Genomic DNA, 24991 nt, shown 5'->3' with positions numbered 1-24991 from the left:
TACAGATGAAAAAACTGTGTTGCAGCAATGTTCTGATAAGTCATCCATCCTGCTGCAGAGCTTGACTTAAGAGCTGCAACTTAGCAGTGAATCATAGAGTCTGTTCTACTACTTGTAGAATGGAGAGCTAGCCTAGACCCACTTCACACCACTGTATTCATTTCTCCATCGTGAGCAAGAAGCTGTAAAAGATGCGTGATGATGTATTGTTGACGTTTTAGTTTTAAAAACGTTGCTCTGAGAGATGACTCTTTGTTTCTTTGATTTCTCTTGATTTACATCTTTCTTATCTGAATTTGGGGGATGATGATAGCTCTCTAATGAGTAGCAGTTTCCCCAAAATACTTTACAAGAATATTTTAAAGCAACAATCAGTACAGGTCATGTATTTACAGTGCCTGTACTTCAGGCATGTCGCTAACCACTCAGCTGAAAGGCAACGTCTACTCAAGGCATCATGAAGGAAAATCTAAAATAAACTAAAATTAGCCCTTAATCTCTGGTGTCCTGTTGTCGTGTTGTGTGTCCCCCCCGTCCCGTGTCCCGTCGTCCCCCGTCCCCCTCCCCCCCCCCCCCCCCCCCCGCTTTTTTTTTTAAATGTGATTGTGTACTTCTGGGCAGTGACAACGTTTTTCTTAAAAGTAACACTCCTTCCCTTTGTTTCTTCTTCCATGATCTTGATTCCTGCAGAGGTGCCTTACTCAGTCTCAATCCAGGGACATTAGGTGGTGCTCTCAGCCCGGCCTTGATGAGCAACAGTACACTGGCAACTATTCAAGGTCAGTAGTATTCTTTTTAATGCATCTCTGTCATACAACTTGAGTTTATGGGCTTTATTTTTCTCTGCCAAAAAAGAACACTGGACATAAATGTTATAGGAGTAAAGGTTTTACAAAATTTAAATGCACAAAATACATTTTGTGTATCACAGAGATAAGAGCAGGTACAACTTCAGAAAGGGGATTAGAACTGTGTGTGACCTTGTAAGAGATTTACAGGAGGCATTTAAGATATTGAATGTGATCTGGAATTGATTTTGTTATCCTCCCCCCATTGGCAGGTATCTCCAGCAGGTTAGAGATTTCCTTTTTATAGCTCTTCTAGCATAAGCTTGAACAGAGTTGCACTGTCCTGAGGTCTGTTAGGAGGGCAGTTCTGAGCAATACTTGATCCTGAATTCTTGTCCTCACATGTATTTAAAACGAACCCACAACAAACCACCTACCTCCTAAAGTCCTTATGTAGATCTTTAAATCCATAAATCTTTATTCAGAGGAGTAAATATTTATTTTGGAAGTGCCATGCAGCCAGAAGTTTCCACTGACTTTAGCAAGAGTTGTTCTCAGTTCATAGTGTGTAATCTGTAAAAACTAGATCGTGCAAGTGCCTAAAGAGCTAGCTAACCTATGTATTCAAGTATCCGCTAAACTAGCTTAACAAATCTTGTTTTCAGGGTACAAGAACGAACCATTTTGTAAAATGTCACAGATAAATTTGGGAGATCATAATCTAAGGCAGACTGAACCCTGTAGACCAGTGAGAGTAAGTTGTAACAGTGGTTGTATGTCAACATTTAAAATGTTACGCTCAAGGTTACATGACCTTCTTGATCTTATGATAGCTGTCATTTCACGTGAGTGCTCATCTCAACCCTTTCCAGTACAGGTTGCCTGAATGTACAGGTTTTCTGTGGCAGGAAACATTGTTTCAGACCAGTAGTGTACTTAAAGATCTGAAGAAAGGCACGATGGAATTAGTTTCGGAGCAGACGACAGAGATGTTTTTGTATCTGCAAGGTCTTGTCCACTCTTTATTAAGAGTTGGGTTTTTTAAAAAACAACCTATGATGAGATGACTGTCGTTAGTGGTGTAGAGAGCACACGTATCAGAGAAAGGAAAATGCAGAGACCAGTTGCTTTTAGGCACACTTTTTATTTTTGCTTACTGCTAATGTTATCTCCTCCCTGCTCAATTTTCCCTTCTTTAGCTCTTGCATCTGGTGGCTCTCTTCCAATAACATCACTGGATGCAACTGGAAACTTGGTGTTTGCCAATGCTGGAGGTACTCCTAACATCGTAACTGCCCCTCTGTTCCTGAACCCTCAGAACCTTTCTCTGCTCACCAGCAACCCGGTTAGCTTGGTCTCTGCAGCTGCAGCCTCCGCAGGGGCCTCTGGACCAGTCGCCAGCCTTCATGCCACCTCCACCTCAGCCGAGTCCATCCAGAACTCTCTCCTCACGGTGGCCTCTGCGAGCGGGGCCACGTCCACCACCACTACTGCCTCCAAGGCACAGTGAGCCGGGCTGAGCTGTGCTGCCAGCAGCCTGTTTCACTGTGCGGTGGGATTGGCTGCCAGCGGGGTTTATAAACTGAAAATGTGATGGGCATCCTCTCGCCGTGTTGCTGGGGACAAGGGAGAGAAGGAAAAGTATAAAAAACAAAAGCAAAACAGGAAGGATTTAAAGCTGGGACAGACATTTGCCTAATTTTATAATAAACACTGTCTTTTCAGGATCGCTTCATGGATCGGAGAACTTTCTAACCAAAAATGTAAAAAAAACAAAAAACAAAAAAACAAAAAAAACACAAAAAAAGTGAAAGGACTACTTATCATTTCCAGCAGTCACAATGACAAGTTAAGGTGGGTTATCAACTCAAACATAGGAAGGGGATTTCCTGTTTCTTTTTGGTCTAAATATCTTTCTTTTTTAATTATCATTTTATAGGTCTGTTGTACAGGCCATTATGTCATACAAGGTGTTTATAATCGTATCAAACATGTTGGGGGTTCCTTTCTTAACTGGTACAATTTAGGCAGGCCTGTATTACTGGTGTATCTCTATTATTATGATTATTATTATTATTATTATTATTTTTATATATATAGTTTGGACGCGTTTGTCTTTTGCTCCTGGATTATTTTCAGCGAGCTCCCACACCATGGGGGGAGGGCGGGAGGGTGGAGAAGGAAGAGTGGAGCACAAATAGACTTCCTGTCCTGATCTTCTGGGAACGTTCTGAACAGTTTCCTCATCCTTGAATTTGTCTAATGGTTACTTGTAGGGGTCAGAAGAATTTATGTTCATCATTTGCGCAGGAAGCTCAGTGTAGCAGTAGAGATCATTGTGTGCAAACTTCCAGGCTGGTCTATGCTTTTTAAGCAAAGGTAGGAATTAGTTCTGAACTGCAGTTCCCCTTCTTTCAATTATTTAGACAAAATGGCCAAATTCTGCTCTTAGCTTTGTGTGCATGGTTCCTTTTTACTGCAGAGAGTGGGATTTGACCTCCTGAGTCTAGATTGTGTGACATACCGATGGCTCTTCTGTTCTGTTGATTTCATTTTGCTGTTAAGAGCACACACAAATATTTTTAAAATGTCAAGTTACCCAAACTAATTGGCAGTATGTAAAGCAGCATTTACAGTCCTAGATTTCGGCCAGGTGAATTGGTACAGGATTTCAAAAGGTCAGATTCTCCCTATTCATAGCAATATACCTTTTCCGTTAATTCTGATGCTTCCAACATTGTATTTAGAAGAACTTTCTAGTAAAAAAGTGCTTCTGACTGCAAAACACAGAAGCCAACAGTATGAGAGCAGAAGTTGCCATCGTTTATGCCAACACAATAGAGCTGACTCTTGGGGCTTTGCACATACCTGGGTGATCTCGTGTAGTCTCTGAGCTGTGATGCTGCTAGCTATGTAAAAACGGCAATAAGCATCTCTAACCAGAGCATCAGGGCTTGCCTGCCACTGTAATGATCTTTTCAAGGTTGATTCTGATCCATGTAGCAAAGGATATTTACGTGGATGAGGAAGAGTAATGAACTGTAGAGAAGTTAGATCAGTATATTCTTAAATATACGATCTAGTATCTGAACCAAAAACAATATTTTTGAAAAGAGAAGACTGGATCACTGCAATGCAGTTCACTTTGAACTTTCCGTTCCTGATGGATTTAAAGGTTTCTGCCATGTGTATAAAACTAAATTACTTTTAGCTAGCGAGGGTATTAGAAGAGTCCCTTTCCCCCCCACCCCTTTTCTTTTGTCACCGGAGTGTCCTAAAATAATGAGCTGATGCAGCTATGTTCATTTTGTTGACGATTCAGGGGGATCCTGGAGCTTCTCATCCAAGATCCAGAAGGCAGCAACTTTAAGCTCTACATATGCTTTGGTTTGTGACCTGAGCATGTGGGATTTGCGTTTGCACTCAAGTGGCAGAACCCCTTATCTCTTCCCCCACCGTCATGTTTTTGCTCTGTTCATCTCTAACTCTCCACCTTCCTGTTTTACTGAGTATTTAAACCAATTATCCCTAAACCTTCAAAACTAGTGAACTGCAAGCAGGGAAACTAACAAATGTCCGTCCACCGTTTCTAATGTGTTTTTGATTTTTTTATGTTTTATTTTTTTAAAACTAAGCTTGAACCAAAGTCAATTTCTAGCAAGCTGCTGTACTAATGGACTAGTTTGTATAAGTGCAGTTCAGATGCAGAGAGGCGATAGATGCTACTGACAATTTCTTTTTCATTTGTCTTTTGTTTTTTATTAATTTTATATAAAAGTTGCTGCTTGTTTTTAATCTTTTTTTTTTTTTTTTTTGGTTGGTAATTTGTGTTATCCTTGGGGCAGACTCTTAACTTGATTTTAATTTGTTTTCTTTTGTTTGATGTGTAAATAGAATGGCAATGTCAGGGGATTGTTGATCCAACAGGTCCCACCCTCATCCCACCAGTATGGATAAATCTACGTATTTTTGATGTGTCTCTATGACTTCAGGCAGTGCAGGAGACTTTTAGGGCTATGAATAATACTGCAGAAATGGAAATGGCCCACAGGAATAGCTTCAGAGCAGTAAAAGGTATAGCTGGGTGAGCTTCAGGGAGGTAGGGAAGAAGTGGAAGAAGAGATACTGGTACCCACTATGTTGGTCTAGAGGCCATAGCACAGACTACAATTTCTACCAAAGGAATGCAGGTCCCTGGGACTTGTGTTCAGTGAAGTAAGAGGATGGGAAAAACTGCAGCTATAACGTTCGTTCCTGACTCTGAAAGTTCCTGCTTACTTTCACGCCTGTGCAAAAATACGATTTATCAAGAAGCCTTTTTTGTTAAAGGGAGGATACTACCGGTCTTTTCTCCGATGTATCCTCTACTACCTAAGAGTTTTGTGGTGGGGTGGGGGGGCATGGTCCTTGCATATATCTAGGAAACACAAAGAAAGGTGGGCCTTAAATCAGCGTAAAATCCTCTCTCCACAGTTCAAAGAGACTGTGCCATTAGCTGTCTGAATGAGTTTTCATGTCCCATTCTTGCTGGTTTGTGGTTGGGAGAGGGTCTTGTTGAGTACATATCTGGAACACTAATGCAGCTTGGATGGTTTATTTATTATAAAAATCTGCTTTTTTTCCTGACTACCTTTGCATTGGTCACATGGCTTTGGTGTGAGCACCTTATACCCCCTTACCCTCCTCCTCTCTACCCCATCACCCTCTCTGGGGCCCAGATTCCAGGGAATTTCTTAGCAACTCTTTTTCTGAGAGAAACTGGAAACTCAGAGTAGCCTCATATCCAGAAAGGGCTTGGTTCTGCTTGCAGAAGCTGACATAATACCCGAACAGCACATATCCCATGGCATCCAACACCAGTGTGCCCTGATTCATTGTCCTAAAACATTCCAGTGACTGACAGTCGCTCCTGGAGTCTGCTTTTCATGCCTAGCGGTGTTTTGTCTCATGGATGCTGGCTACCTCCGGTGTTCAGGGGAAAGATGGAAATCAGACTGGCAGCGGGTGTACACCTGCCTAGTTAGAGTGCATATGCTCCTTCAGAGCATGAATGGAATAAGAGATCATGTACTAGAATTTAGCAGAATTTTCTTTTTTAAATCATAGTCATGCCAACAGCAGAAATTGATGCATCTGAAAAGAGACACTAACAATTGTATACAGACCTAGTAAGTACGATGGTCTGAGTTCATGAGCGTTGAAACTTGAGAATTATGGTCCCAGTCGACACTGGGACATGCATTGTCACAAACTTGCTGGCAGACCCAGGACATTTCTTTAGCAGACAAATTTGATTTTTTCCTCCAGTGACACAAAGATACATCTCTGATTCCAGTATCAGTGGGTTCCTACGTTGAACAGACATGATTTTCTGTTCTACGCTCACAGTCTTAAATCCTCACTGTGCTTTTTAGGGGAAGACTTTCTGTGCAAATTTTCATTTCTAGACAGTCTTCTAGCTGTGTGCTGGTACATTTGCTCCTGTATTGGTTTGTCAGCCAGAAGGAATTTCATAGTGTGTGAGGAAAGCATAATAGCATCTCTTTTTGAGAGCTCCATGTTTCTGTATTTAAAGATGTGTGGGTTGCTTTTCATCGTTGCAAGCATGCCAAAGGACATAATGCAGTAAAAGAGAAGGTGAAAAACTCTCTCATTATAGCCAAGGACAGTTAGCTCAAAAAGCAAGAGATTTACAGAGACACAAATACAGATATGCCCCAAAAGTCTAGAAGAACAATTTAGAAAATGGCTTCAGGATGAGGTGGTGTAGGCTGGTGATGAAATTTTTTCTGATGTTAGGAAAATGTATTCCAGTTTGGCTTTAGCACACTTGATTTCCTCAGAACACAGTCTCTGTAGTCATTGTAGAATGATTCATGAACAGCTCATAGAAACTACATACAGATATGGCTGCTTACAGGAGACACATCTGTCTATTTAAATCTCCTTAAGAGGATTTATTTTGTTTTTGAGTTAGTGTGCAGTATGTGTTAGTCTAAGTACATTTTATCATGTTGCTCTGAGATGGCGTGTATGTGCATGCACTCAAAAAAATCTTTGGGGACATACCATGCTTGTTACCTGCACAAGTACCTGATTTTTAAGAGATTCCGCTCCCCCCCACCCCCACCCAGCCCATAGGCTAGTGTTCAGTTTTTTGTTTTTCTTTGGGTAACTTGTCATGACACATCATTGTTCCGCTACTTCTTAAGATCCTCTGCTTCAATAAATAGTTGTCGAAATGCAAGTTAAATTGGATTGAAAAAGTCACTTACCATGAGTGGGAAACCTGTGCTTGGCTGAACCAGCATGGAGAACAATTTGAAAGTTAGTTGGATCTTCATGTAGGAATGTGCTGCTGCTGTTGCTCACTAATTTTTTTTGAGTCCTAGTGAGGTTATCTTGTAAGAGAAAACTAAAATGCCAGAACGTTAAGAGGAAGACACATATTCTGATTGCTTGTATTATAGACCTTTTAGGACATCAGAAGCTTCAAGTTTGAATTTTATCTTTAAATGAACAGGCTGACAACGGGATTTTCAGTGAAAACAGTATAGATGCATTTGGAATTACAGCTTGTGATTTGTTGCACCTTTTAGGTTAATCAGGGAGATGCCAACACTGAGTGAAGAAGCTATCTGCTGATCTTAACACACGAGAACAAATGTTCTCTCATAGTATGATAGCTTTTCATTTGAGCAAGAGCAGTCCACTGCCTCTACTTTTACCCCTTATTTTAATTTTACATACTTTACAGTGAGCATTAAATGTAGACAAAAATTTTGTACTTCTGATCTTTTAGTATCTTGCCAAAATCTTTTAGGATGATTAATTACTTTTTTTTAAAAAAAAAAAAAAGCATAGGAAAAAACAGTTTCACTCAGGGGGCAGGAAGAGAATGGATGTTACCAAAATATGTTAGAGAAAATTCTCTGTGTGCATCCATTGCAACGACTGCATTATAGAAAATGTCTTTTATTTTTTTTACTTCTCTTGGAACTATAACCTAATGTTTTGGTTCGTTCTGATGTTTAAATGTCACCTCTGTAAGCCTTGCGGTGTGCTTTGGCTCATCATACATTTCTGCAGCTGAGTTACTGAAGGAGACAGCAGTGTTACTGCCTTAGCTCTGTGCACATTCCTGCAGAGCAACATTCTTTAAACCAGAAATTCCCTCTTTCTTTGTTATAAATGAAGCAGAACAGCTGTTACAGCTGGAACCATACTACAGATGCTAAACCAAAGCAACATCTGTTTTACCTTAAATATCAATTGCTATTTTCTTAGATAAAAATTTACTTTGCAAAATCATCGTAGAGAGACAAGTAGCTTCTCATGGTCATTACAGTGTTTTGGGACAGATGAAATGGTGCATCTGGTCCAAACTTTCAACAATACTTGGTTTTAACCAGAAGTTTAAAATGTAGATCAATTTCTTGCCATGTTAACTTTATTAAAAGTCACTATTCCTGTTCCTAAAATGGTTAAATGATGTTTGTCCACAGGGCCTGGGTACACCTGTTGGATGTACACCTGACTGTTGCCTACGGTGGAGTGTTGCCAAAGGAGTAAGCTAACCCGCTGCCCCCCACTGGGTTTATGGTTGTCAGTCCTCACACAGCCAACTCAAATTCCTTTATATTTTTGCAACTAATACCTCTTTTTACTTCTCCCTCCCTTTCCAAAATACTATAGCAATACAGAATTCAAAATACATACCTTGCAGAGGTTCTGCTCTTTTCAGTCATTAAATCTCACTCCTGTTGCTGCCCGGGAGTCTTTCTCTTCTTTCCAGCAGGGAGATCCCTAAAATACTTGAAAGATTTTTGACAGAGGAAGCTTGGTCATAAAGTTATTGACTCATGGTTTGCAATTTCTTAAAATGTTCATATCTTTTGCTCCATGATCTGAATGGTACCTGGTTCCCTGTATGTCAGCGCAAGTAGTTTCAGTGCTTTGGGGACGATGGAAGGAGGCAATTCCTGTACTTGCATATCTTCACAAACAAACACACACAGTAACGCCTGAAAAAGAACTTGATCTTTCTTCGGCTTATCTATCTTCATTGCATCTGTCTGCCACTTCTCCCAGGACACTCTTAGTGGGTACATGCTCTGAGCTTTTACCCCCATGGGATGCTGTTAGAAGGGTGTTAGGAAGCTTGCACTGGAACTACAAATAATTTCTCTGTGGGAGAAGGGAAAAGACACCTTTTAGTTGAGTAGGCAAGTAGGTTCAGGATGTAGAACATACCAGGTACTTCTTTTCTGGCCAAATTCCTAAAACCAAAGCAACTACTGGGCTTTGTCTTGGGGCTGCTTTGGCTCCATCTGTGATACCCTGCTAAGAACCGTCCATAACTGGAATAATCTGGGCCCCCTTCCTCCCTCCTTCCTCCCCTCTCCCTCCTTGTTCCTTCCCCTGTCTTCCCTCAGCGAAAGGTAGCACCATACAGCTCTGAGAACAATACTTGTGGGTAGCAGCTGGCTTCTGGCACCTTCATAAAATACCTCAGCATAGCTTAGCATTGTCGCAGAACTGGTTTTAAACTGAAAAAATCAGAAGAGAAAAGCAAACTTTATAAATAGTGGAGATAATTCTAGCTGTAGAGTTTAGTTGAACTGATGTTTATTATGATTGATAAACATGATTATGCTGTATGTATTTGAGATCCTGTTTATAGGTTACAACTTTATAGGGTCGGGTGGGGGCGGGTGGATGTTGGGGGCAGAGAAGGGGGTTGACTGTGTTAGAAGGAAAATGTTTGCTCATGAATTTTTTTCCTTGTATCTGTCTTGCCAAAGGAAACATTTTGTCGCTCCTGGGTTTGGGATTGTTGTTTGGTTGGTTTATCTGTGGTCTGATCTGCAGCACAGCACGTGGTGGCATGCAGGTTACTGATTGGGTTGCTGTTCAGGGTCCTTTCGAGTGTGCGCACACTTCCCTCCGTCTTGGCCTCTCCTTGCCCTTTGCTGGGATCTAAAGATGAGGTAACGCGTATCCGGGAGGCTCGGGGGAAAGAAGACGGCTGTACTGGGTTAGACTCAACCTAGGCGGTGTAAATCCATTTCGGTTAGTTGAGTTGCTCCAGAGCCGAACTGGGTCCGTTGTGTTTGAACTTCAGGGAGGGAGAAGAATGGTTGTCGCATCTTAATCTATCTGGGAGAGCAAAAGTGAAACAGGTTCCTTTTATCCCCCTTGTCTTGTTACTGAATGTAGGGCTTGTAGTGCTTGATAATAGGTGGAAAACTTTTTAAACACTTCCTTTTCTAATAGCAATGCTAATCCTGTCTAGACCAAAAACTATGAAAGGAAAAACCAAACTGAGAAGTGAAAGCTAACCTACTCCTCACACCTGGCTGGTATGCCTGAAAGGGTGGAAATACTGTGAGACAGTCGTGGGAGAGGAGCTTTGAGGGGTTGTTGGCGAGGGAGTGGGTCGTTCTCCTGGCATATGTCTTGGTGTTGCGGTGGGAGTAGCAGAAGAGCGAGTGGTTACTGCCTTGGGAGGGCGTCGCAGCCCCCTCCATCGGGACCCCAAGGCTCCCTTCTCATTTCCCTTCAAGGCCGACGGAGTGGGGGAAGAGGGGGGGGCGTGCGTGGGTGTGTGTGCAAGTGCGTGTGTGCGCCTGGCTGTGTGCGGTGCTCGAGAGAGGTGGGTTTCTAAAGGAGCTCGACTCCACTGGGGTGGGAGTATTCCCAGTGGCCTCGTAGGGAACCAAAGGCACTGATAAGCTGTCAGCTCCGCTGTTCTCAGAGCGGGTAAGAGGAAAAGCTGGGTGGGGTTGTTTTGAGCTTTGGGTCAGTGTCCCTTTCTGTAAGGACCTCATCTCTTGCGGGTACTCCCACCTTTGCTGCACGGAGCCGCTTTGGCTCCGTGAAGACAAACAGGGTGTGGGGCTTGCCCAGCGCTGCAGGTCTTAGGCTTGATACAGTTGGGATACAGTCAGGGAAAACTGTTTCTTTCCTTCGAATGTGGAAGCAGTGTAGTCCAAGGTCAGAGTCTGTTCAACAGCTTTTGCGTATGGTCTTTCTCTTCAGGGAGGGGCCTCGAAGACTCCTTTCTTTGCTCCCCAAAGTAGCCTTGTACATGTTCATGTATCGTGCTATGGGGCTGAGTTGTTTTATCAGTGAACTTGGTGAGCTCTTGTGAAGAAAGGGAGGGAGGAAGGGGGAGAGGTGGGTTGTCCAGCTACTCTTCCTCCGGACACCAATCGGGTTGCAGAACTTCACTGAAAGCTTTACTAATAGAATTGTTGTTCTGACATTATGTAAAAGTGGTATTAATATTGTGTGACTTTTCAAAGAGCTAGTTAGATTTATAGATAGGTAATAGGGATATTGAAGAAATGACTTCTCAAAGAAAAGAGCACTTGGAACAAAAGACATGGAAAACAAGGTGTGCTTTAAGGAAAACAAATCTGAGGAAGGAAATGAAACAGCTTGTGGGAGGCGAGGGAAGATGATACCCTTTGGCATTCCTTAGTGCTGCTGAGGCTCAGCCCCAGAACTGGAACATACCCCCTCTGCCTTACTTCATCTCTCTACCAAACAGGACATTGTCAAGTAGCTCAGACCAAAATGCTGATCTGTCTTAAAACTGTGTCGGTCTGCTGGTGAATATTCTCCGGCAGAGCTTTACATAAAACTGTAAGATACTTAATTTATCAAGTTAGCTTCCCCTTTCCTCCCAAAATTCTCTCATCCATTGTAGGCCCCACTTCAGGATTCATACTGCCTTTGCTGAATTTCGTAGCAGCAGCTACTTAAGCCCTATTCCCTGAATGTCATAACGTTGTGTGTGGGCGAAGCTGGCATGTTGCGGCGCTCTAGAAATTGGAAATGAATAAACAGAAGGAATCCTAAGACATTGGAAACGGCGTGCCGAGGGGCGAGTCGTGGAGATCGCACAACCCCCTTGAGAAGCAATTTAGGAACCAGAGCACCCGTGACAGTGTCCTGAGAACAAGGCAGTTGAGACAAAACCTTTAGTTCTTCCCCCATTCACTCTCCATGTGTCGGCCTCTGTGACCCTGGTGCTCCCTGCACCCGAGCGAGTCCGAGGGGAAAACGCAGTGCGAAAGACTTGGAGATCAGCGCCGCTCCCCGCGAGCACCGGGGGAGCTGGACAGGGCCTCCCTGCGAGACGGGGGAGAAGGGAAGGGATCGCTGCCGAGCTGCCCGCGGGCGGTTTGACGAGGTCTGGAGCAGCGCTGGTCCCCATGGGGCGCCTCGCGTGCCCGCGGTCTGCAGGAAGGGCCCGGGCAGTAGCTTCTTCGTCCCCGCCAGTGCCGTTGTTCCATTTCCTTCCTCTCTGGTAGTATCTAAGGCTAGGTGTGAGTAGGTGTGGGGTGTTTATCCGCCACAGGTACAGGAGCTGTCGTATACCTCATTTCTAACTCGTAACTGAGTAACTTGCTTTAACTTTCTCCAAACCCTACAGAGTTGCCAAGTCTGCCCTCCCTCCTTTGATTAACACTGAACTCTGGCCTATAGCGCCCCGTGACCTGCAACCTGGGGAGTGACCCCCTAACGCCTCTGAATGTCGCTGCTTAAAAGCTACTGCAAAGTGAGGGCAAATTGCAATCTTATCTTATTTCCTTTGGTTACAAGGGGTCCTCTTGATTAGTCTGTGAATATCCACCCGCCCCCCCCTACCCCCCCCCCCCCCCCCACTCTCTGCGGAAGAGGGCCGCCCGCGCTGCCTTTCCCCACCCGGGGCAGCCGCCCCGGGGCTGCGCTGAACTCCAGGGGCCGGAGGCACCCTCAGCCCAGTGCTGCGTACACGCTACTCACTTTTGAACATGACCAAAAAAAAAAAAAAGAAAAAAAAAAGAAAGAAATCTCCAAATATTTAATTTTCTTCTTTATTATTTGACAATCCTGTATCCCTCCCCCGCTCCCCAGCCTGGCCAGAAGCTGCATCCTTAACCCGGTCCATCTTTATTTGAATGTAGTTCCCCTACCCCCATGGGAAAGAGAAGCTTTGTCAGGTCACGGTGGCTGCTATAAGTCGGGAGGGGGCGGTTTCTTTGTTTTGTTTTGTTCTTTTAAAATTTCCAGCCAAAACCAAAGATTTCCTAATGATTGTATAAACTCAAAACAAACAAACAAACCAAAGACAAAGGGCGTCTTCAGCACCAAGCCCACCTGTGAGGCCGGCCTGGCCGGGCGAGGGTCTCCGCCAGCTGCCAGCCTGGGGGGGCCAGCCCGGGCCCCGGCCCCGGGGGCTGCCCCAGGCGAGGGGGCTCTGCCCCGGGCCAGCCTCCAAAAGGCCCCAGGAGGACACTCGCCGCCCCGGGGCGACGTGCGGGGCGCAGGCGCTGGGAGGGGGCGGCCGGGGCTTTGCAGGTGGGTTGAGGAGCTGAAGACTTGGGTGCAGGATTGGCTGCTCTGCTGGGTGCTTTAACCCTCCTCTGGGGGCTGGGTGATGTTGATTAATACACGCTGAGGTGCACTTCCGAGCTTCCCCCCTCCCCCCGTCACTGCTTGGAAGAGGCTGTCCTGTTGTGAGAAATCCCTGGAAGAAGAAGAAGAAGAAGCAGCTTTTCATTTCTCCTCTAGTTCCTTTTTTCTAGATCTCTTTTATTTTTGCAGCACCACTGTGCAACTATGCATTGTATTTCTCAACCTTTTATGCTAGGTAGATGCCTGTGACTTTTTAACTTTTGGGGGGGGGATTGCAAATGGAGGAACTTTTTACATGGATCTTTTTAATCTCAGTTGATTGGGGGGTGTTTGGTTCTAGGGTCATACAAGCTCTATCCCAAAGCAAAATCCAAATGTTAATATTATTAGCCTGATGCAGATACCAAAGATAATTTCTTTCCTGCAGAACCTTAGACTTGTGTATTAAGTACGATTACCCAGCACTTGCATTAGTCTAACCTCAGTAATTCCAAAGCTTAGATGTATATTTTGGTATATTTCTGGGATATTAAAAAATTGTCGTTTAAATTCTTGTTTGTTTCAGTGTAATGCTCTTAAAGTCATAGCATGGAGATAACTGAACTTGTCCTATTCTTAGTAGTTTGAAATAATAGTATTTTTGTATGTTTTGGGTGTGTCTATGTATGTATTAACATAACAGTTTTCACTGCCTAGGTGTTCATAAATAAAAAAAAAAAGACGACTAAGGGTTTTTAAACTGTACATAATATTCCATGAGGAATTTCCACCAGACCGCCAATTTGGATCGCATTTTCACTGATGGCCGCTCCCGACTGGGATTCTTTCTTTCTTTTTAAAGAGACAGCATGTTCTTTTTTTTTCCCCATTGACCTGAGGTTCTTTCTCAGCGTAAAGGGGTTTTCACTGTTTTCAAGGGGTGGGCCAAAGAGGAAGTAGCTCAACTTTTGGTTTAAAAAGAGATTTAACACATCAGTTTGAAAGCTAACCCCGTGTACGAAGGATCGGGAGTTGAAAAACAAGCCCCTTCTTCTGAATCTGGCAATAGTTTTCAAAGAGACGATGATTTGTGAATGTCTGTAGCGTCTGGGCAGTCCCTTTTTGCTTCGTTTCTAAATAAGAGACATTTTCAGTCTTAATGGTTTCACTACTGTGTGCAACTGCCTGCTTACACTGGCTGGGAGGCTTTTTCCTCTTGCCCTTCCTCGTATGCCGCATCTGTACGCTTCAGGTCAGCAGAACACTTGAAATCGAGGGCCATATGGGAGTACCCGTACCCAAACGCAACCCAAGCTTTTCTTGAGACTGAAATGTGAGAGTCCCACACATTTCAAAACCTTGCTGATCACACTAGGGGTGAGGAGGAAGGCGAAATGCTGTCTCTTTAAAGATGTCCTTTATTATTATTATTATTATTAATTATTATTATTATTATTATTTTCCCAGTGGTTGCCTACAGATAGCTGTAGGCATTGAGAGATTGTGTAGATTACAGTAAATCAGAATGGAAAGGTAGATTTTGTGTAGATGCATTTGTCTGCTGTAATTTTTTATATATATTAAACTTACTGTAATTGTACAGTTCATTTCTGTTGTAAACATCATTAAACCATTTTCCAAGTGTTTTAACATGTATGCACTTGTTTGTAGTTTTTTAAATGTGTCAGGGGAAGGCTAGTTCCCCTTCCCCCTGCTGCATCAAACCGGGCCAGGAGCTTGTCCTTTCATGCTCTTTGTCTTGTCAAAATGGAGGTGAGCCCAGGTTTTTTTGCACTTCGCTTGAAGCTTTTGTTCTACTTCTGTATTATCAACTCCTCTCCGAAAAGAAAGAACAGCTTCAGTTGCTTCCTGAAGGCAAAGAGAAGACTCAGCTCACACCTACGGTGAGTGTCCCCGAAACAAGCGTTGGGTGCTTTTTGAAATCAAGATCCATTTATATATAAAGAGCATAAAGGTGATATTTTTTCCTAAGAATTTCTTCCCCGTTGTTCAGTGGGTGGTATTTTATGACTGCCAAAACTTTTGACTTCTACATCTTGCAAATATGGTTATCTTTTTTTTTTTTTTTTTTAAAGTATTTTCAGTACTCTTGGTTCTTGCGTCAAGAACAAGAGTGCTTTGCGGTAGCGACTTCACTGTAGTTTTCAGCTCAGCTGTTTGAGGTATCACCCAGTTCTCTCAGACTTTTCTTGTCATTGCAGAAGAACAGTAAGGGATCTAGGGAATTCTGTGCAAGAAACATTCACTGCCATGCATGGGATGTCTCAGTTTACTTTTTTTTTTTTCACTAATTTAGTATCTTTGAACTATTCTTCAAAAGCTACAAGCACCTAGTGCAGATATAGTTTTACTGCTTGAGAAGTTAGGCACAGCCTTGTAATTTACGTAGCAGCAATTTCAGCCTGGTTTGCTGCTGCTAAGCCAGTCCTTTAAGAAACAAGCACATAACCTCATCTGGGCAGTGCCCACAGAGGCACCTCTTGTTCCCACAGTCCTGCTTTAGCGCTGCTCCCTCTGTCGGGACCAGCGGAAGGAACCGGTCAGCTCCTGACACGAGTTAAAATACCCTTTATTTTGCTGGGCTGTTCTTGTCTTTGCTGAGGTGCTTACAGGCTTTGCTGCACCGTCTTGTAAGTCAGTGGCAAAACTGAGGATGCAGCAGGAGGCGAGCATCCCGTTTATACTTGGGCTTACTGCATTTTTCCAACAGCCCACCCCCCCCACCTCCCAGGATGTGTTTAGAAACTCCTGTTGGAATACCATCCTCCTCAGGTTGCCTAGGAAATTACGCTGCTGGGTGCACATTGGTGCAGCCGGCCTGACTGTGTCCGCTCATGAGCTTGTACCATTCCCACAGCTGTTGTGATGGATGCGCTCAACCCCTTGACCCAGACCGGCGGTGGTGTGGTGCAGGCTCCGGAAGAGGTAAAGGCCTGAGCCAGAGCCAGGCCATGAACTCCTCTGGTTTCAATCTGGTCTCTGAAAACCCACAAAGGAGCAGAGCGGCACCGTGAGCATCGGTGCGTACAAGCTTGGAACACTGATTGTGCGATTGACACCGCAATAGCGGGTGGCTTTTCCAAGGCTCGCTCACCAAGGAACAAAATTGTGGGTACAAGGAATCTCGTGCATACCTTTCCTATCACATGTAATTTGACTACGAGCCAACCACTTTATCCCATAAATACGAGAGCAAGAGCCTAAGTGAGCCCTTCTTTGCGCTCTCCCTGCCAGGCAGTGGGGCTCCGTGGTGGTGATCCCCCCTTGAGCTGGGACACCCCTCAAGGGTGTGCCTCGAGGCAGAGAGACCTCTTACCAACAGCAGGTCTTTGGTAAGCGACCAATACTGCGCATAATCTTCTAGGATGGTAATTTTGATTTTTGTCTTGGTAACTTCGATTGCATGCTGAATCGATGCTAATGAAACATTACATAAACTTTGCACGTACAAGCCCTTAGACGTAAACCGTTGTCCAAGTCGAAGACTAAGACTGGACCTAGCTGCACCTAAGCTCCATCGGGAGTTTGGAAAGCGAGGGGGTCTGTGCTGAACCTTGTGACTCAGCGGGAGGGTCCTACTTACCCTTTTGCCTCCCCGGTCTCCCTGCAAATCATTCTAGCATGAGAGTAACTCAATCTCCTGTTGTATGTGTCTTCCATGGAGTAACAGAGTGAACCTTGCCATTGAACTTTGTTAAGACACAAGACACACACTTTTACATCATCATATTAAAACCACTTTTGCCAATACCTTTGTCGGTGATTCCTTAAGTGTTCTAAATCGCCCATCGCGACAGCTGTTCACTGCGCACATGCACACACAGGTCTTTGACACTAACTTTATTGATTCATCAAAAATGCATTACATCATTACTGAATGAGTATCTCTTTGGAATGATACCTGCATCATCTTTTAAAGGTAACCTGGTGACAGACTGGTTTGGAAACTGCATTTACATTGGCTTTTGTACAGTTTCTGTTGCCCAGAAGCGCTAGTTTTGGTGTTTCTGACATTCGAATTACCATACCATCTCTTACAAAGGGGAGCCTGTTCTGCAGTGACAGTTGTAGATGTTGCTAATGTGAGGGGCAGAAGTTTCAGCCGAACCCTTCAGCCAAATGGGATTCTCCAGGGTGAGTTCTCCTGGCTTTTCCAGTATTACTCTCTTTATCCAGTCTCCTTATTTTCATTGTAATGTGTATCTTCCGCTTTCTGAGAAGTCTGTTCGCAGGTTACCAGCTCTTGTTTAGCTCCAGGTGCTGGATGAATGGCAATGCCATTACTTGATCTTTTGTTGGAGCTTAGCGCTCATTTTCTTCATGCTGAAAAGCTGGCATTTAGCCTCTGTCCTTCACTACAGTAACATCACATCACTTTTTACATTTAATGAAAAAAAAAAAAAGTCATCCCCCACTGAAGCAGTTTTTAAAAGGTAAATTTAAAGCAAAAAGTTTAGCTGGCCTGTGTCAAATAGTCTAAAGATAAATACTACAGGAGATAACTACAGCCCTATCTTTACAAATTCTTTAAATGCAACAAAACCATAATTGCATGTCTTGATACCCCTGGAAGGCAAGAACAAACTAGGGAAACAGTGTGTTAGTAGGTCTGGTCTGGTCCCACAACATGAGTCTTACAAAAATTGGCCTAATAACCACTATTATTGGAAACAATTTTACAGATATGTACATTTTAACAGCTAAAGCTTGCAGTTACATGATTCAAGAGGGAAGGGACTGGCCAAGTCCAGACGTATTCCCCCTGTGCACCAACCAAAGGAGGTTGTTGCACTGAGAAAATACCCAGTGCTTGTTTTGGATGAAAAAGGCTTTCCCTCCTCTCCTCCCCAAAGCAGGTGGGCATCTCTCACCCCTGCCCATCTCCTTGATGCCTCCCACTTAGCGGGGGGGCAAAGGCTGCATTTGGAGAGCATCGTAAGTGTCCTTGGTTGCTGAACTGAGGCCCTGAAAAAGAGAAAAACAGGTGAGCTACCACTGTGAGTGCTTAGTTCTCCCTAGCTGGCTGGTCAGGAACAGGATGGCAGGGGCTCAGTAGCATAATTCTAATTTTTTTTTTTTTTTTTTTTTTTCCCTACAGAGGTTTTTACTCATGAGTGTGTCCTTAGTCTTTGTATGGTTTCAATAGCTGTCACTTACCTGAAGGCAAGATGCATCCTGAATAACCGTTATGAACGTATGACTGCAGCAACCCATCCTAACTGGTTCTGCAGAGCGTCAGAGTACATTTTATTTGTGTATTTTTGACTACTAAGAGCTAACTGGCGCTAGAGTGAACTTTGCTAAGCAAATGGATAGACGTCACATCATGAGCTTTGTTCTCTGGACTTCTCCTCTGTAGTTTGGAAGGGAAGTCAGCTGCAACTCCGGGTAAGTTGGCAGCGGGGCTTCAGGTGGCTGCGAACCCCAGGAAGCATCCCCTCATGCCCCTTCCTGCGACACAGCCTGCTCTGGTGGGGGTAAGTCAGCTGTCAGGTGGGAGTTACCTGCAACTCCAAGAGCGGGGCAGCAGCACGTGTGGCAGGGTCGCAGGGCACCCCGGGGGGCTGCCAGAGCCGAGGTAACTGGGGCTTCCGAGAGTGAGGCTTTAGTAAGACACATGGTGCCTGCTTTTAAAACTTCTAGCTACCCTTCACTCTGCTGTGAATATTTCGTGGCATAATGAGTACACCGATAAGATAGTGCTGCTTATCAGCTACTCTGTGACTATCAGTAGAGCCGGTTTTGAAGACAGGTACAATTAGCTACAAATAAGCCACCTCACAGGAAAATGCTGTGGTGTGTGCTGCGGCAGCAGAACTTCTTAATGCGTATCTTATTTTTGTCATTTTGAGATGTCAGTGACAATGTACAGGCTTCTACAGAAAGTAAAATGCATGTTGGAACAATTACGCATGGCGGCCCAAATCAGGCCTTATTGATGGACCCCTTGCAACACTGAACCCCCCCGGTACACCGAGGGACTGGAGGTGCTGACCAGCTTGTGCTCTGTTCGCTGTAGCGAGATGGGCTGAACCGCGGCTGCTTTGAGTTACAACAGCTGTTCGGCAATCTGAAGGTTTCCATCTAAGCAATAAACAGTTCGGAGACAGAACTGCACGCGTCATCGGCCGCAGTCAAAAGGCGGTTCTCCAAGGTGTAGGACTGCAGAAAGGGTTCCCACCAGAGCAGCTAAACAAGTGTTCCTGCCAGTTGTATTTAGAACACGCGGCCGCTTTATTACAGTACCAGCAGGGTGGTCTTTGCCCTGAATCTGAGCAACTATCCGCAGAAAAGTGCTTTGAAAGCTCTGCTTCGTCATGCATCGCTAACAGTGTGGTGAGATGTGTAACTAGGGGCTACAATTAAGCCATGAGGACAGATGAGGGGAGCAAGCGCTGGATGTGTTGCCTACCTGGTAGACACCTTCGTTCCCTTTGCCTCGCCGCCTCTGCTGCTTTGAGAAAGAAAGAGAGGCATAGATCAATGGGTGGTTTTCCTGTTACGCAAAAGGAAAGAAACCCCTGACTTCCCCCACCCTGTACTGAGGGTCAGCAGCTGCGCTTGGCCTGGATGCCCTCTGCACAGGATTGAAGGCGCCTGCTAAGTCTGGACCGGCCCAGACACACTGCAAGGGCTGTAGCAGGAGAAAATAGCGAGGATTGGAACTAAAAAGGAAATTGTTTTGGGTTGCTGACATATTTTCCTGTCATACTGTTATAATGCTGCTATTTCTTTGACTTACTGTATGTATAGAGATTTGGCAACGTTCCCATAGACACCGATTGTTTTATGTGCTGCAGGCACACCTGGAAGAAATGGGGCTGTATTTTTTTAGGTTACTGCGTTATCAGCTGGTGCCCGGGGGACTCTGCCCTCTATTGGACAGACATGGAAGGAAATTCTCCCGCAGACGCTTGGTGAGCTGTCTAGGTGTTCAAAGGAACAGCAGACAAGGCTGTCTGAGCACCAAGTCACGCAGGATTCAGTAAAATAGGTACTGGGGCTGTCATGGTACAAGTAGAGCATACAAACAAGGTCGCTCAGACCGGTCAGGTAGAAAGAAAAACCTTCTGCCTGAATCCGCTTGCTGCTGCGTTCCCAGGGGCATGGGGAGCTGCCAGAGAAAGCAGCCGAGTTGTGCACGAGAGCGCAACATTTCCAGGTGAGACCCAGGGACAGCAGCGCTTGCAGCGCCCGGGGTGCAGGCTGGCACCTCGCACCCACGGCCGGTCATACCTGCCCCGCGGCAGCAGAGCACCGACCGTATCACAAACATTTCACAAACGTGGTAGAGAGTAGTGCCTGCCACAATTAAAATCGCAGCAGTCTGTTAAACGATCATATCGCTAGAATGAGGCAAGGGGTTTGGGGTCCCCAGTAATAGAAACAGGCATAAAACCATGGCAAGGACTTCATATACTCATAGCTTGTAAACTGAGCTTGAATGTAGCAGATGGGCGTTAGAATAATAAAAAAGGGGAGGGGATTAAATGTCGGTGTTGCTTCAGCATTTCTCAGCACTAAACTTCGTTTTGAAATGCCCACCTTCTCACTTTTCAGAGGGAAATGAAAGGTTATATTTAAGACACTTTGATATAAAAGAACCTGTGTAGGTCACAGCAATTTTTCGGTTTGCCATAAACAGTGTCCCCAGATGGTTTTGGTTTGGTTTTGGTTTGTTTTTTTTTTTTTTTTTTTCTTCCAACACAAGCTTCCTGCCCCCAGCAGTTTGTGCACAGAGCTAAAACTATGCGTTTGCTGCTAGCTTTAGACATAACTGATCTGTTCCTTCTTAAAAATTTGAGAGTGGAGGTAGGGGGAGGGAGAATGCTTCCCCCATTACTTGTCTGAAGACAGGCACAAGGAGGAGCTTGCAAATGCTTGCTTGTGCCTGTAGAGCAGACCAGCGTCAACAGCCCATAGAGGGGAACCGGTGAACCTCCAGCTTGGAATTGCTCTGGAGGAACATGTTCAACTAACGTGAGTTGCTGGGCCACAGACATCGCAGTGCTTGAAACTAGACATTTCCTTCAACTGTTCCTCACCCATCTCATGGCTGGGGCAGCCATCAGAATTTTTTCTGTCCAAAAGTTGAAATATTTCCCCTTGCCATTATTCAATCCACCCAGGGACACTGCTGGTGTATGGGCTGTGTTTCTAATACCGATGGGACAAAGCTTACGGTCTGATCTCCACTTTGGTTTAGGGCTACTGTAACGCTATAGCTACATGTCTTTCTTACCGCTGCACCAAACACACTGGTTGCTGCAGGAAATAGGTAACACGGGGACTTCCTTGTGCAAGGCAACTAGGTGCAGCCGGGGCTACTGCTCTCTAAGGGCGTGGCAATGAAGAATTTTTCATCCCAGGCTTTCACCAGGAAGGAAAGCAGGACTCACCTCTCCCTTCATTCCGATTTCACTGTATGCCTCGCCCATCTTGTCCTTCTGCAGTGACTGCAAGCAGAGAGGGGGAAAGAGTCAGCGTGTTACTAGAAAAGCCAAGCCAGCCCCTGGGTGACTGCACTCCAAGGCTGTGCTTCTGGGGCTGCCTTGCCTTCAAAGCTTCAATATATTCCAGAGAAGAAGGGATAGTGGTGGGACTTGACCAATGTGCCTTTAAGTAGATGCTATACATGATCAAATCTGCTTAGCATATCAATACCACCTCATCTCCAAACACTTAAATGAATATAACTCTACCCTCAACCAAGTCATTTATCTAGCCTGGCGCCAGATACTACAACCAAAGCTCTCCAAAGAAAAACTTGAAGCAGCATTTGTTCAGGAGACAAGCACAAACATGCAGCTCAGGCCCAGGGAAAAGGGAAGCCTAACACTGCAGGGTGAAGGTTAAGAAAGAGGAGTTCTTCCTTCCTCCATCTGGGGAAGCAGTTCCCAAATGCTTACGACAAGCTGTGGTCAGAGCATCTCATTCAATGATGAAGAACAGTCTTGGAAACAAGCTCATTTCTCAGCAAGCACTGAACACACAGAAAGACATGAGCTTTAGCATTCATCTGTCTCCCCTTTTGGCGCACAGCCCAGCAGATTTAGCCCTAAGCAGCCGCTCTTAGATGCACTGGCGCTTGGCCTCTGTCAGAGAGCAGAGAGGCTGGAGAAGCAGCACATAAAATACTGCAGCACCAGTCACATGGGACGAAGGCTGGTTAGTCACTAAAGGCTAACATAAAGGGATCAGCAGGTATCTTGATCCAAATTCTTCTCCTCATCTGCCAATGTTTTTCTCCTATCACGGAGAAGGGAGCAGAAATTTTCTAGCAAAAAAGTGGGGGTAGAAGTGAAGTCTTTGAAAGCAGCTGCTAAGTTTGAACCAAAGCTGAAATTGGGTAGGGGAAAAAAAAGTTTCCTATCAAATAGAACCTCCTATTTCCAGCCATCCCTCCCTCTCCTCTCCCTCCAGCTCTCTCTACTCACAGTGTAGACGGTGTCCTGAGGGTTCTTTCTTCTCTGCTGTAAAACAAAAGAACAAAGTTGCCCACGTGTTGCACTACCAGCATCCCCCCACCACCTCGTATGTGCCTGTGCATTTGCTCTAAGGCACAGCTACAGCTCTACAGATGTGCCATACCCGTTACTGCCCATCTTGCCTCCACCCCATAAGGCTCTGTTAAGACAACTTGTTCTCTGGAAAATTAATTTAACTTTAATAATGGATAAAACTTTGCTCTTCTCTGCTCAATCCCTACAGCTGTCACCTGCAGGCAAGCCCTACATGCTGATGCAGAAGGTTTCCCCTCCCTTTTCCTTTGAAACTGCTGGGCTCTGCAGCAGAAACAGTTGTTTTGGCTGCTGCTTTACTTTGTTGGTACTTGTTTGGCAGCATCACGTGCAGCGAGCTCTCGTGAAACACCCACTCCTGCCTTGCCTGCTCCACATCCGCCCTGAAGCTGGGTGTCACTTCCTATTCTGGGTGGCTGCAAGCTCTCAGCAAAGTGACGGGGTGGGGGGGGGATGCGAGGGGCAAAGATCAAAGGAGGGGGGAGGTTTACTCTTGTCCCTGCCACGCTGCCAGCCGCCTGACTTACTACACAGATTTTGCTCTTCCCTCTCCAGGAAGGCACTGGTGCTTTGCAAACGCGTGATGTATGCCTGCATGTCTAAACAGCGGTTAGACATGAGAAGGAAGGAACCAGATTAAAAGAAAAAAGGTGCCTGTGTGGGAGGAAGTTACCTGGTGTCTCCCGCCCAGCTCAGGGTCTGCACCTCGCCTTCCCCCAAGAACATCATATTCATCTCTTTGTCCACGAGACAGTTTCTGAAATGAGAAGGGAAGAAGCAGCGACGGACATTATGATCATAAGAAAACAGATGTTGACTTAACACAGGAAAAGAAAGGGAACCCAGTTTGGTGTCCGACTTCATGAGTATTATAACAGAGCTAGAAATTATTTTACCCCTTAATGCAACTGTCAACAAAAATTTCTATGATTTCTATGATTAAGAAAACGACAAGTGGTTTGTGCAGCGCAAAACTGCAAGCCATTGCATCAAGAACCTTTCTTAAGTAGAAATGAGATGAAAATGAGAGCATGTGAGGGGGAGGGACTCTGACTTTCATGCTTTCTCTCCCACTTGTGACTGAAGATCCAGGAGCTTGGTTTTTCTTGCAGAACAGCTCGTCTAAACGTGCATCAAGCGGCTGTAGAAATTTTATGCGCAACACATTTCTTTTCTGAGAAAGGTTACCTTGGAAGAGGGCAAAGGAGACATTTCAGGCCAGAATAACACAGCTGACAATGCTACAAAAAAGGTGACAGGCAACGCTTCTTAAACTGAAAAAAATGCATTAGTGATCATACCTTACACAGTTAAACAGTAGACCTCATTACAGGATGTGGCTATGGTCAAAAGCGTGAGAGAAAAAAAAAATTCAAATCAAAAGACAACTAAACATAGCAAAAATAGCTAGAGTTTAATGCTGCCATGAGTGAGCAATTTAGCTAGGAAGGACAGGCAGGATCTTGTCTCTGTCCTCTCTAACTGCCTGAAGAGCCATCTGATGCTGGCTACGATCAGGGCACAGTGTATGAGCTACGCCTCTGGTACAACAGGTCTCACGCTGCGGGACAACAGGAAAGCTCGGGGATGGAGACAGCTAGGCTGTGATGACTCGGGCTCCACACACTTGATGATACAAGAGCTACAGTCGCCCAAAGTCAGCAGTGCAGCATTCCTGAGCATTTGCCCTTTCTCCAGTCCACATCAAAGAACACCGGCGGCACGGGTGGGGGCATGCCTGTGAGTCGCCCAAGGAATGGTGATAGGAAAGGCAGGAGCTGCAAGCCAAGTGCAGAGGGCTGGGCATGAAGTTGGGGTGCACAGATTAGATAGAACAGTCCAGTGGCTGCATGCACACACACAGAGTTCTCACAGGCGTGTTACATGGTGCAGCACACCGAGCATCGCCTCTGAAACGGCCTGTGTTCCTGGTATACCTTCAGCTCAGTGGATCACATCAGGAACCTACAGCCCATAGATCCATCTAGCATCCAGCCAGACAAGTGACAACAGAAGCTGCCCTTGTCAGGTTTTATTTTTCCTCCTTACAGCTGCTATGCTGCACGCTTGGGTATATCGCTTTCATTAGCTGGGTCATCAAGTTGTCCCGATCCACAGGCAGTTCATTATCTTTAAGTGCCCAAAAAGGTCTGTCTGGGTAGCAGATTTGAAAAGAAACAAACAAAAACTAGTAGTTACTTACATTATACACATCATCCTGGCCTGGTTGCAGCTGTGGTTCAGAGGTCTGGGTAAGCTGGAAGAAAGATCATA

The 24991-nt window shown here is 45.0% G+C and overlaps 2 protein-coding genes across 9 annotated transcripts in view; one reads left to right on the top strand and one right to left on the bottom strand.

Annotated features, from left to right (window-relative positions):
* Nucleotides 1-8573, top strand: part of POU2F1 (POU class 2 homeobox 1) — a 113463-nt gene extending 104890 nt beyond the window's left edge. For 5 of the 7 annotated variants that reach the window (XM_075713416.1, XM_075713401.1, XM_075713385.1 and 2 more), the window contains 2 exons: nucleotides 691-779; nucleotides 1988-2556. In XM_075713416.1, the coding sequence (XP_075569531.1) occupies nucleotides 691-779; nucleotides 1988-2298 (400 nt within the window). In that variant the 3' untranslated portion in view covers nucleotides 2299-2556. Of the gene's footprint in view, nucleotides 1-690; nucleotides 780-1987; nucleotides 2852-8293 lie in introns of those variants that run through there. The other 2 variants (XM_075713415.1, XM_075713411.1) reach the window with 2 other exon arrangements.
* An 8448-nt stretch (nucleotides 8574-17021) lies between these two features.
* The window catches only part of CD247 (CD247 molecule), a 56139-nt gene continuing 48169 nt past the window's right edge, over nucleotides 17022-24991 (bottom strand). The window contains exons 3-8 of one of the 2 annotated variants that reach the window (XM_075705846.1): nucleotides 24921-24974; nucleotides 23391-23474; nucleotides 22634-22669; nucleotides 21596-21652; nucleotides 19609-19650; nucleotides 17022-18161 (exon numbers count right to left, since the gene is read on the bottom strand). In XM_075705846.1, coding sequence (XP_075561961.1) covers nucleotides 18096-18161; nucleotides 19609-19650; nucleotides 21596-21652; nucleotides 22634-22669; nucleotides 23391-23474; nucleotides 24921-24974 — 339 coding nt within the window. In that variant the 3' untranslated portion in view covers nucleotides 17022-18095. The remainder of the gene's footprint in view (nucleotides 18162-19608; nucleotides 19651-21595; nucleotides 21653-22633; nucleotides 22670-23390; nucleotides 23475-24920; nucleotides 24975-24991) is intronic. The other variant, XM_075705842.1, reaches the window with a different exon arrangement.

The sequence above is a fragment of the Pelecanus crispus genome, chromosome 1 (genome assembly GCF_030463565.1).
Source record: "Pelecanus crispus isolate bPelCri1 chromosome 1, bPelCri1.pri, whole genome shotgun sequence".
In the NCBI taxonomy this organism is placed as follows: Eukaryota; Metazoa; Chordata; class Aves; order Pelecaniformes; family Pelecanidae; genus Pelecanus; species Pelecanus crispus.
Note: the sequence above shows the minus strand (reverse complement) of the source record. Positions and strands in the feature narration are given on the sequence as shown.